This window comes from Oncorhynchus mykiss, chromosome 1 (genome assembly GCF_057628025.1).
Source record: "Oncorhynchus mykiss isolate SJ-2025 chromosome 1, ASM5762802v1, whole genome shotgun sequence".
Taxonomy (NCBI): domain Eukaryota; kingdom Metazoa; phylum Chordata; class Actinopteri; order Salmoniformes; family Salmonidae; genus Oncorhynchus; species Oncorhynchus mykiss.
In genome coordinates this window covers 32,777,812-32,791,632 of record NC_143022.1, presented here as the reverse complement: position 1 = coordinate 32,791,632, position 13,821 = coordinate 32,777,812, and the positions used below count along the sequence as shown (strand labels likewise).

Sequence of the window (13,821 nt, the reverse complement as noted above, 5' to 3'; positions counted from 1 at the left end):
GATACTGTGGGATCTATTTTGGATGTTTTTTTTTTCAATTCAGTTTTAAATTAGGTATGCAGAAGGATGAAAATGCTTTGAAAGCTGTTTAAATGGTTTCGGAAGATCAGGGAAAGAAAAGGGAGAGGAAATATTTTAATGGTGAGGCCTGATTCATCTCACTAGAAATGACAGGAACAGGTAGGATTTAATTATAAAATGAATGTGAAACACCAGTCTCTAATAAGAGTGGTACCATTACTGTTGTAGTTCTAAGTTGATTAGTTATTCAAATGGGTTAATATTTTATTCAACATGTTGTTTTGAATCATGTGTTCAAATGGGAAAATTACCAGTTTCCTGGGATCCTGTTCTTTGGGTAAATCTACAAATGTACTTTGTCCGTCTGCATATAGAAGGAAAGATATATGTTAAGAAGGGATGACAGTTACTCCAAATGGAGTGTGATATGTAAGTTGCTGATTTTATATATCGTTTTTTTGTTTCGATACAAATTTAACCAGATTGGGATTTATGGAATGTGGGATTTCGGTGAGGCGTTAGGGTGATAACTTTCTGATCTGGTAACTCTTCCGAGAGATTGCCAGTAAAATAAGATAGTATAAACTAATTTTGAAAATGGTTTTAGTAGTAACAGTATGCTGTTATGCTCTTCGACATTTGTCATAGAGATAACGTTATTAAGAAAAGGTTACTGAATAATTTGTAATATAGTCAATGCTTGTCTGGATTTCCTGAAACAGAAATGAATTGAACTAAACTGTTGTTCTGATCTATGTTTTTTTTAGGTTATCATGGAGGTGACGTCAGATCGTGTCTTAATGCATGGTAGGAATAATTTGACCACAAACAGTGTATGTGAACCTCAACACCCTCCCTAACCGGCTGAAGAAAGAGCGACAAAGGCATGCAATACGACAGTGACTTTTAACACTTCTACTTGAATCCGAGCTATAAACCGGGGCAGGAGTGTTGAGAGAGCGTGTTGAGTGAGCGTGAAGAGAGAATGGCTCAGGTGAGAGACTCGTGTATGTGGGAGAAACGGATGTGTCTATTTTGAAATTTAAATTGGGACATTATCAAGGGCCATCAAATGGGACAGGCAAGAGTTACATGTGCCGTTGGGAAGATGAACTGTAAACGATATCTGAAAAAGACACGCTGGAATGCTAAGTGCCAGGAGAAAGACAGGGGGGGTCTACACACTGCGAACAATATAGACTACGGATGCATTGTGATACTGATCTTTCATTACCAGGCCACTTGCAACAGGAAAACAGGGCCAAAGGGGGGCTGTAATGAGAAGAGGTATTAACAGCAACAGAAAGGGGTGACGGCACTGCTCAAATTTATTAGGCCAAGGGAGGCTCCAGAAACCTTATTTCTAAGTGTCCTCCGACAGGGAAGTTCACTGAATGATAACTTGGGTTAACCATTAAGTTTTTTGTTCTCTTTTGTTTAACCATGTAATCAGAATTGTAGTTTAAGTCCCATCAATGAGTGATGTGAAGTTATTAAACATGAATTTTTTTTCTCTTTCCTTTTCAAGTCAATATGTTTATTAGGTTTTGTGGAGCATCAGAGTGATCAATGTTCCAGAGGAGGGATTGATGTATATTGACTAATTGATTTGAGAATGTTGTAGTATGTTTATAATTAAAGAAGTGCATTAGGAAGAGTATTGACTAGTGTGTCATGGGTTAGATGGAATTATATATGTGCAAATGTATCTGTAGCAGGAGGAGGTGTTTGAGACAGAATGTTTACATAGGGCTGTTAAGTGGGATGGAACGTGACTGCAGTAAAGATCTGTGGGGGCTCATAAATTAAGGTTGTGCTGATAGAGGAGTATAAATGCCCAGAGACTGTATATTGTTACAGGCGATAGCTCATAGGAGAGGGAGGACAGCTAACTGTGCACAATATAGGGAGTTAATTAAGTTAAATTGAACATTACACATACCCAGATCATGGTGAGAGTAGAATAGATAGTGATGGCAATTCAGACACTATGGTAAACTTTCAAGAAACCTGTGATTCAGAGTTTTGTTAGGTTGGATATTCTTCCAACCCATTAATCTCTTTCCCAATTTCTAACAACCGGTGAACATTTGACAGATTACATGCAGGAGATATTCTCATTGCAGTCACTGTAGGGACCGTAATTGAAGGAGACTATAGGCATGGGCCATGTTAGTAGTAGCAGGGGTTATTTTAGTAGCATTGTTGGGACATCAGTTTATGAGGACTCCTGCCACATGGCTTGGTAGCTGGTAACTAGGAGACCAATTGGAGTAAGGGGGGTCTGTTATTCAAATGTAACATCTTAGTGATCTTGCCATAAGAGGAGGGTCTATGTTGTGAGGAAATGACCCATGCGTTGCATTGTGTATCTCCTCATGTGAAAGCGGAGATAACCAAGGAAGCGGGCTGAATTCTGGAGATTGAGTGTACATCAAGATACACCAGGCAGTGGGTGTTGGGACAGAACATGTGTGACATCTTAGAGTAAAATAAGTGCACTCTATATATGTGTGTCTCGGTCATTAGACACCATTAGACATGCACCTGTCTGGGGAGTGGACATGTCTGTTTATTTTTGTACTATTGCTATGGCCTATTATTTACTGTTGCTATGGTTACGCCTATTGAGAATTTTCTAGTACATGTGTGCCCATTATACATTTTGAAGTAGTCAGCAGGATAAGTGCACTCTATATGTGTGTCTAGGTCATTAGACACCATTAGACATGTGTAACAGTATAACTTTAGACCGTCCCCTCCCCCATATCCGGGCGCGAACCAGGGACCCTCTGCACACATCAACAGTCACCCTCGAAGCATCGTTACCCATCGCTCCACAAAAGCCGCGGCCCTTGCAGAGCAATGGGAACTACTACTTCAAGGTCTCAGAGCAAGTGACGTCACCAATTGAAATGCTATTTAGCGCGAACCACCGCTAACTAAGCTAGTGTTTCACATCCATTACACTCACCCCCCTTTTGACCTCCTCCTTTTCCGCAGCAACCAGTGATCCGGGTCAACAGCATCAATGTAACAGTACAACTTTATAAACCGCCCCCTCGCCCATACCCGTGCTCGAACCAGGGACCCTCTGCACACATCAACAACAGTCACACACGAAGCATCGTTACCCATCGCTCCACAAAAGCCCTTGCTGAGCAAGGGGAACAACTACTTCTAAGGTCTCAGAGCAAGTGACGTCACCGATTGAAACGCTATTTAGCGCGAACCACCGCTAACTAAGCTAGCGTTTCACATCCGTTACACATGCACCTGTCTTGAGAGTGGGAATGTCTGTTTATTTTTGTGCCATTGCTATGGCCTAATGTTTCTATGCCCTAATGTGAAACCGAGCAAAAATTAGGCAAGGCAAAAAGGCAAAAATATAATGATGGTAAAATGCCAGAGGGGATGAATCATTAACATAAAGAGGAGTTACTATGTGTGTGACGTAAGGATGAAACCTGTATGAAAAGTGTGCGCCAAGGCTGGAAAGGGAGTTACTTCATGAACCAGCTCGGCTCATATTACTTTGTAATAAAGTCTATTTGAACTCACAGGACCTGGTATTTGAGAAATATTATTGATCTAATATTTCCACGACATGGTATGTACGTACGGTCACTGTGGGGACAACGTCATCGATACGCTTATTGATGAAGCCAGTGACTGATGTGGTGTACTCCTCAATGCCATTGGAGGAATCCCAGAACATATTTCAGTCTGTGCTAGCAAAACAGTCCTGTAGCTTAACATATGTTTCATGACCATGTTTTTATTGATTTAGTCAATGGTGCTTCCTGCTTTAATTTTTGCTTGTAAGCAGGAATCAGGAGGATGGAATTATGTCCAGATAGGCCAAATGGAAGGCGAGGGAGAGCTTTGCATGCGTCTCTGTGTGTAGAGTATAGGTAATCCAGAGTAAATTTCCCTCTGGAAATTTGTTAAAAATGATTTAAGTTTCCCTGCATTAAAGTCCACGGCTACTTGGAGCGCCGCCTCTGGGTGAGTGTTTTCTTGTTTGCTTATGGCGGAATACAGCTCATTCAATGCTATCTTAGTGCCAACCTCTGACTGAGGTGGTTTGTAAACAGCTACGAAGAATACAGATGAGAACTCTCAGTAGGTAGTGTGGTCTACAGCTTATCATGATATACTCAACCTCAGGTGAGCAATAGCTTGAGACTTCCTTAGATATAGTGCACCAGCTGTTATTTACAAAAATACATAGTCCACCGCCCCTTGTCTTACCAGCCGCTGTTCTATCCTTCCAGTACATCGTATAAGCAGCCAGATGTATGTTGATATTGTCGTCGTTCAGCCATGACTCCATGAAGCATAAGATGTTACAGTTTATAATGTCCTGTTGGTAGTTCAATCTTCCCAGTAACTCGTCAATTTTATTGTCCAAAGATTGCACGTTTTCTAGCAGAATTGAGGGAAGTGGGGGTTGATTCGATCGCCTTCAAATTCTCAGAAGGCAGCCCTCTGTCCGGCCTCTCTTTCAACGCCTCCTCTTCACGCAGATCACGGGGGTCGGGGCCTGTTCCAGAGGGAGCCGTATATACTCTGCCTCGGTGAGTGGTCAGTAATCGCAGTCCTGATGTCTAGAAGTTATTTCCGATCATAAAAGACGGTAGCGGCAACATTATGTACAAAATGAGTAAAAACAAAATTGTTACAAACAACGCAGATAAACAAACAAAAAAACACAAACGTTTGGGGGCATGTAAAATGTTTGCCTTCTGCTCCAGCGCCATCTTACAAGCGTTTGGGGTCACGTAGAAATGTCCTTGTTTTTGAAAGAAAAGCACATTTTTTGTCCATTAAAATAACATACAATTGATCAGAAATACAGTGTAGACATTGTTGTAAATTTTGTAAATGACTATTGTAGCTGGACACAGCTGATTTTTTAATGGAATATCTACATAGGTGTACAGAGGCCCATTATCAGCAACCATCACTCCTGTGTTCCAATGGCACGTTTTGTTTGCTAATCCAAGTTCTGCATTTTAAAATGCTAATTGATCATTAGAAAACCCTTTTGCAATTATGTTAGCACAGCTGAAAACTGTTGTTCTGATTAAAGAAGCAATAAAACTGGCCTTCTTTAGACTAGTTGAGTATCTGGAACATCAGCAAAATGGCCAGAAATATATAACTTTAAAAAAAAATTTTGTTCTGAGAAATGTCTAGGCTATTCCATGCGAGAAATTGCCAAGAAACTGAAGATCTCGTACAATGCTGTGTACTACTCCCTTCACAGAACAGCGCAAACCGTCTCTAAACAGACAAGAAAGAGGAGTGGGAGACCCCGGTGCACAACTGAGCAAGAGGACAAGTACATTAGATTGTTTAGTTTGAGAAACAGACGCCTCACAAGTACGCAACTGACAGCTTCAATAAATTGTACCCACAAAACACCAGTCTCAACATCAGTGATGAGGCAACTCCGGGATGCTGGCCTTCTTTTGAACGGCAGTGTATATTTTTTCTCTCGCCAATTTCATGGTATCCTCAGCCCAAATTATGGAATTTCTTGTGGAAGAAGGGGTGTTGCATCACTCCAATAGAGTTTCAGAGGTGCACTGAAGCTGTTCTGGCGGCTCGTGGTGGCCCATCGCCCTATTAAGACACTTTATGTTGGTGTTTCCTTTATTTAGAAACTACCATGCAGTATTGAGAGAGTCTACCAAAACAAATAACTTATTTTCTTCAAAACTCCTAATCCCCAAAATGTGAGAACTAAACAATATTTATATTTTGGAGGATGTGGAAATGGTCCATGGACACTTAAGGGACAGTTATGACAAGTGTGTTCCATTTGGTGATCTCATGAAGGGCAGGAAACACACATAACTGTATCTCTTAAAGTGTACATTTCCCAGCTGTCAGCTTTACCTCTAAATATTGTGAAATGTATGTGATTAAACATGAAACTATTTGTGAAAAGATGTATTGTGATGCTAACCTTCTAAATGAGAGTACAGGTTTTCATATAAAAAGTTAACCAAATCAATGGCCACGCCCACGTGAGCATAGGCAGTACGTAGGCGTCATGGACCGCCCTTTTTTCTGAAGTGTATAAAACCCACTCCTGAAGAAATTCACACCAGACTAGAAAACATGCAGCTGACACTTCATGTGAAATGGTTTAAACTACAACTCTGCCAAAGAGAACCACGGTAAGCCGGACGTCTCGAATGGTTAAGAAGTCAGAGAACGCCGGGACAGAGTCCCCACATTGGAATGGCTACAATTCTATAGGCCACGGAGACCTAACAGCTGTAGTTTGGCTACACAGCTGGAAATGGTTAAACTCTGAGACTATTGATCACTACAGAATAAGAGCAAATCTTAGACGCATAATTACTAGTCTGCAGCTAGAAATTACATAAGTCTATTACGAGAATACTGTCAACCGCCGAAGCAGCTATTACATAAGAACATTTCCGAATGGTACTCTGAAGTATCCATTCTTGCCACCTACAACCATGAAAGGCATTGTAACTTCTGGGAAAGTTAACCAGAGACTCTGATGAACTCTACAGGACGATCGAGGATTCCAACAGAGAAGACAACAAAGACATACGGGTGTAAATATATAAATTGCAATTATTCTCGAATGAGTGGCCGTTCACGTGCAAAGGATTAGCACTTCAATGACTATAATTATAGACTGTGTGTAGTGAATCCATGTTGTCTTTCCCGCTCTTTCTCAGTCCCCACCCCTTTCCTTTGTCTACCAAGCCGTCATATCGGCTTAGCCCACTAGGGACTTTTCTATCATTGTTAGTAACCAATATCTACTGTTTGTTTTGGCTAGGGTTCGTGCAGATAAAATATCTGAATAGTTATATTCTGAAAATTATAACTTTGTAATCTCTTAGCTTCATTGGGATAGGGAGCAGTATTTTCAAGTCTGGATGGAAAGCGTGCCCCAAGTAAACTGCCTGTTTCTCAGGCCCAGAAGCTGGGATATGCATGTAATTGGTAGATTTAGATAGAAAACACTATAACGTTTCTAAAACTGTTAAAATAATGTCTGTGAGTATAACAGCACTTATTTGGCAGGTGAAACCCCAAGGACAAACCATCCAGGTAAACAAAACATTGAGGTCACTTTGTTTTCAGTTGGTTTTCTATGGGAAACTATATTTATGAGGACCTGGTTGCAGTTCCTATGGCTTCCACTAGATGCCAACAGTCTTTAGAAATTAGTTGATGTTTTTCTTTTGAGAAATGAAGAAGTAGGGCTGTTCATTGTGAGTGTCAAGCCAAGTGGGCTCTTCTGTGTGGCGTGCGTGAACTGGAGCTCTCTCCACGTTATTTTTATCCGCTATCCGCTACTTTGTGGTCATGTTGGGCGAGTTGGAACCGGTGTATTTCTGAATCAAACGAGCCAAATAAATTGACATTTTGCCGATATAAAGAAGGAATTTATCGAACAAAAGGACCATTTGTGATGTTTCTGGGACATTTTGGAGTGCCAACAGAAGAAGATCTTCAAAGGTAAGGCATGAATTATATTGTTATTTCTGACTTTTGTGTCGCACCTGCCTGGTTGAAATATGTTTTCCATGTGTTGGTATGCGGGGCACTGTCCTCAGATAATCGCAGGGTTTGCTTTCGCCGTAAAGCCTTTTTGAAATCTGACAAGGCGGCTGAATTAACAACAAGTTAAGCTTTATTTTGATGTATTGCACTTGTGATTTTATGAAAGCTCTGCAATTTCACCGGATGTTGTCGAGGGACGCTAGCGTTCCACTGATCCGAAAGAAGTTAATTCACGTTTAAATAATTCGTTTTAAATCTAGAGAATTTATTTGATAAAATAACAGTCTTCTCATTTAATGATAGTCACAGACAAGTCAGAGGCAAACCCACATTCAGCAAATGGAGCCATTTCCCACTAATCTTTGGCGGGCAGCTTTGTTAATTCATGGGAGTATGGGAGCAGGCAGGGTGAAGGTCCCTCCTCTCTCTCTCTCTCTCCTCCAGTCACAGCGACAAATTGACCCAGATTAACCATCTGTCACTGCTGCGACGCATCACACTTCACACATTGGCCCCGTTGAGATTAGTGGCATATGCTGCTGTTGCTGCTGTTGGTGGATTGGGGCTGGAGGCTGGTCTGACAGATGATATACCGAGTGAGGGCTGTGGGCCCCGGGTTGGCAGCTCAGAGAGGAGCCCTGGCCCCTGGCTCAGCTCTGGAGAGGCCTGGAGATTCTCTGGAGGGACCTGGACTCAACTAAGTCTGGATTTGAAGGGTCAACCCACAAGGAAGGTCGTCACTCTAATTCACCTTAATGCTGCAGCTTCACATCTTGACCAACAGATCACACTATACATAGTCCGGTTACACTCATAAACCGTTAAAGTGTGTAAGAATGTGTTTAAAACAACCCTTTTTACAATATGTCTTATAACCAATGAAAGGCTTGGATATGTCTTTCTATGCCACATCCCTGTGACGATGCTGGTGGATTTTCAGAAGCTGAACGTCATAACATGACAAAAGCATATGACAGGTTAATCAGAAGGGGTGAATAAGGTGATAAGAGTGGAAAGCAACACGCCACAACACCGTAGTCTCTAGCATGTTCTTGGCAAGAAGGTAGCTCCATGAAGAAGTCTATTAATAAATCCAGAACTCATCACTGCTCTGAATCTGCTAGTACTGCATGTGCCCCCTGTTGTCCGCAAGAACATCCACCTCCTACATAATCGCCCACGTCTGCTGATAGAGATCCACGTGCAGCAGCTCGCTACAATGCAAAACCCACCACATGCACTATAAGACTCTCTTCTGTTTCACAGCTATACAGAGCACAACAAAGGGAAGTCCTCTTTAAAGCCTTCTCACTGGGCAAAAACTAAATCAACATTGCTTCCATGTCATTTCAAACCCCCCCAAAATGATGTGATGACGTTAAATCTACTTGGAAAATGGATGGTAAACCCAGGGCTGATGGTAAACCCATTCAGCTAAGCAACCAACGTTATAGTATGCTATTGATTACTTGATGAAAGACCCATATATGAAGACCCATATTTAGTCATGTGGACAAATTACAGTGTTTGTGTCAGCTTTAAAACAACGTTCATTTATTCTCTGGAATGTCTGTCAGGTCTGGTTTAGTAGAACTAAGTAGCTAATCTGATATGGACATCTAAGAACAAAAATGAGTCAGCATCAGGAAAACAATAATCCAATGTGATTTTGAACGTTACATAATCAGTTACGGTGTTCATGCCAAATATTGACCGTGACATAAGGGTCTACATTTAGAGAAAGCACTTCATTATGCATAGATTTTTCTTATAAATGTATTAAGACAAGGTTGAGAGGATGTTAAGGAACATAATGTGCATGAGGGTAGGGATAACAATGCTTTATAAATAATCAGAATGTACACTCAGTCATTAGGGCGTCTGACTATTTCAATGAGTCTGAATGGCAATGTGCAATACCAACTTAGCTCTGTCATTCCTCTAATGCTACAGACATAACTCACAGAGTAAACAAGAAATTGTGACGTGGCTGCATATTTCTCTGTTTTCACGAATGCTTCCAACGGATGGAAACATGAGCCCACAGTGAAACTCTGATGACGCGTAGGCCTTGGAATGCCTGTGGTTTGGAAATCTGAAATTCCAATCTAAAAAGGTTGAACATGCCATATCTCCAGCTTCACTGGCACCACCGCCTATTCTGATTACTATGAAGGCACTACAGGGCTAAATAATATTTCCCAGGCTTGGAGGGAAATATCATTCCAATTAAGAAAATCATTCCAATCCCTTTCATCAAAACAAATAGCTATTTTAACCAGAGACTTTACCAGAAAAGTTAGACTTCTAAAATCCCTTAGAGATGCACCTTAGCATCCCATGACTTTTTCACATCGCTGTGTGCTTTCTCATGGTGTGACAGAGTTTCATATGGGCACGTTCTCCTGAGAGTGCCCAAAGTGATGCCAGCGCTGCCAGCTCCTGCACTCTGTGGACTGGGTGTGTGGCGTGGGACTGGGGTCATCTGTCCCCCCCTTGGTTCCCACAGAGCCCTGGGCCGGACCAGGTCCCAGCCGGGCGTGGTGATGTCAGCTGACAGAGCAGGCATTGAATGACGTGGCGGGCGGATGCTCTAATTAAGCTCATGGTGTATGTCTACTTTCTCTGCACAGACGAGAATGCCCAACGAGCCTGCGAGTCACGCATCCTGAGAGTACTGGCAGAATAAGAGGGGGTGTGTCCTGTACACACTCAGCTTGCAGCGCAGTGATAGGGCCATGTGAGAAACACCCAACCAGGACGAGCAGGGCCTAAGGGCAGAGAGAACACACCCAACAACACAGCCACCAGCGCCTGACATTTCAGGAACAATGTGACGCTAACAACACTGTTTGTTTTGAGCCAAAAGTGCACGTTGAAGGGAGGAATCTTTTTATAACAGAGAAATTATGTCACTGAATAGTGTAGGCTCACTGGCATGTCAGTTAATATCTTGACAATGCAAGGATGACACTACAGACACATACTGTATCCTCAAACTATCCTACACCACAATGAGAGGTGAATGTGAGTGATTCAATGGCATGTCAGGTATCATTATGATGAGCTAAACTAGCATGATAGAGAATGAAAGCAGACATTATCTCTGTCATATTGGTTATGGATTGTGCTTAGTTCTATGTCAGTTATTGTAATTGTACAATTATCAAAAACACAGGGGAAATGTTTTAGGTACAATCTCTGTAGTCGCATCCTTTTGGTTGAACATTTCATGGCACCAATTCAGATGACTGGAATGACACATTTTCAGTCAAGAAACATTGCTTGTTTTAGATGGTGACATTGTCTTTATTCTATTTTTGCTTCACCACTAGGCTACAGCAGCATGTATAACATATTCCTAGCATGCCTAAGCAAATGTTCTGCACCCTCTATCTCTGTACAATATCCTCACACTCAAGTCTCTCCTGTAATCTATCTAATGTATGCAATGCATCGTAGTGCATACTGTGGCTACAGAGTTTGACCACAGGATAGTATAGCAGGAAATGAACAGCACATTTTTCTCTTTGACCCATGGCAAAATGTGAAGGTTAGCTGTCTTTCCAGTTACGTATCTATGGCTGTGTAAGAATGATCTCACCTGAGAAAGAAGGCATATAACAAAGATTAATATACAGTATGACTGCATTATACAAAAAAAATGGACTGAGCATAGCTTGGACTAATCCAGGTCCAGGCTGATGGTTAGGCCTACACAGATACACAGAGGGGACGGGTCTCTGTGTCCACCTACCCCTCTCTGTTGTCCTCTTCGTCCAGGTTGGAGATGAGCTGGGAACCGGCCAGGGAGATGTCCAGTGCGGCCAGAGGCAGGTCTCTGTAAGCAAAGCTGCCTAGCTGGACTGGATTTTGACACTGGTTGTCCTCCTCCACCTGCTGGGAGATCACCTCCAGCTCTGAGGCTCTGGCCTGGGCCTGGGGAGGGGCCCTGGAGGACACAACGTACGTAACACCATGGATACTCTGTTAGTAGTAGTGGAGGGCCCAGGACTCACACATTCAACTAAACAAATGAATCTTCTCTCACAATCTAATGGTAAAGTACTTCAGAGTTTGGTCTTTCACTGATCAACAAAATAGTTACAAAAGGCAAGGGACAATATCTATTAGAACCCATTTTTCAGAGATACTGACTGGTATGTAGGGACAATAATACATTACAGCCTACATAATGGAAACAGATGATGGGTTACACAAACTGTACTTCCTCAAATGGTGAATCAGATACAACATCCACAACAATGCTATTTTCTCTTATTAAGAAGAGCTTGACCTGAATAAGCAGCTGAGATAGTGAAACCTGATTATATAAATGTAAATGTCAGCATATTGCAATACACTACAGCAGTTTTTCCCAAACTTTTTATAGCCCCGTACCCCTTCAAACATTCAACCTCCAGCTGCGTAATCCCTCTTGCGCCAGGGTCATTGAACTCTCAATTGTTGTTTTTTTGCCATCATTGTAAGCCTGCCACACTATTCAAAACATTTATTAAACATAAGAATGAGTCTGAGTTTTTGTCACAACCCGGCTCGTAGGAAGTGACAAAGAGCTCTTATAGGACCAGTGCAAAAATAATAATATAATAATCAATCATTTTGCTCTTTATTTATTTAGCCATCTTCAATTTAAGACCTTATATGTTCATCAAAAAATGTGAATAACTCACCACAGGTTAATGAGAAGGGTGTGCTTGAAAGGATGCACATAACTCTGCAATGTTGGGTTGTATTGGAGAGAGTCTCAGTCTTAAATCATTTTCCGCACACAGTCTGTGGCTCTGTATTTAGTTTTCATGCTAGTGAGGGCTGAGAATCCACTCTCACATAGCAACGTGAATGCAGCCCTGTCCATAAATCAGGCAGTGGCATCTGATTAAATTCAATTTTCACAGAGCCGCTTGTTGCAATTTCACTCAGGCTCTCTTGTTCAGATATCAGTAAGTGGACTGAAGGCAGGGCGTGAAAGGGATAACAAATCCAGTTGTTTGTGTCGTCCGTTTCGGGAAAGTACATGTGCAATTGTGCACCCAGCTCACTCAGGTGCTTCGCTATATCACATTTGACATTGTCCGTAAGCTTGAGTTCATTATGGCTATGGCTTTTGTGCCATCAGTACAGATACCAACACATCTTGACCACCAAAGTCCATTTGATGTCACAAAGCTATCCAGTACCTTAAAAATATCCTCTCATGTTGTCCTGGTTTCCAGTAGTTTACAGAAGAGGATGTCTTCCTTAATTGACCCCCCATAAACGTAACGGATATATACCAGGAACTGTGCCAGGCCCGCCACGTCTGTTGACTCATCCAGCTGTAACGCATATAATTCACTGGCTTGAATGTTAAGCAGTAATTGTTTCAAAACATCTCCTGCCATGTCACTGATGGGTCGGGAAACAGTGTTGTTTGATGAAGCCATTGTCTGTATAGTTTTTTTGGCCTATTGTCCCAGCCATATCAGCGGCAGCAGGAAGAATTAAGTCCTCCACAATAGTATGGGGCCACTTGGTAGCTCACCATATAAGATGCTTCTAGCCCCTTCTTATTAATGGTATCTGTTGCTTTTACACGTCTTACTACTCGAAAGTCATCTTTATTCTCGCTCCAAAAACTCCTGTGGCTCATTTTTCAAATTGTCATGTTTCGTTTCTAAATGTCTGCGCAAGAGTGAAGGTTTCCCGCGAGAGAGTAATGGTTAATGTGATCTGATGTTAATTATTTGATTAGACTATCTGTATTTGACAATGTGTTGTTTTTTGCTGAACACTAGATGGTTTCATTTTATTTTTGGCAGTGAAACGAGGCTACTCAGGTGAGAAAAAAACATCACCCAAATGTAAAGCCCCATTGGAAAATATAAATGTACTGTTTGAAAATGTGAAGATATATAAAATATATAAAAAATGTTTTTTTTTTTTAATGTGAATCACATTTTTATTTGGCGTACCCCCCAGTTTGGGAATTCCTGCACTACAGTATAACAAAGTACCTATTCACATTGTATAACTTGTGTGATAGACTGACATAACCTGACCAGGTGAATCCAGGTGATGTCACCTGTTAAATCCACTTCAATCCGTGTAGATGAAGGTTAAAGAAAGATTGTTTAAGCCTTGAGACAATTGATACATGAATTGCGTATGTGTGTCATTCAGAGGGTGAAAGGGCAAGACAAAATATTTAAGTGCCATTGAATTGGGTATGGTAGT

The 13,821-nt window shown here is 41.5% G+C and overlaps 1 protein-coding gene across 2 annotated transcripts in view; it reads right to left on the bottom strand.

Annotated features, from left to right (window-relative positions):
• LOC110521024 (transmembrane protein 266) overlaps window positions 1–13,821 on the bottom strand; it is a 79,661-nt gene that overhangs the window by 46,185 nt on the left and 19,655 nt on the right. The window contains exon 3 of one of the 2 annotated variants that reach the window (XM_021598466.3): window positions 11,342–11,536. The exons of the other annotated variant lie outside the window; for it this stretch is intronic. Within the exon in view, the coding sequence (XP_021454141.1) occupies window positions 11,342–11,536 (195 nt within the window). The remainder of the gene's footprint in view (window positions 1–11,341; window positions 11,537–13,821) is intronic. 2 annotated transcript variants of the gene reach the window in all.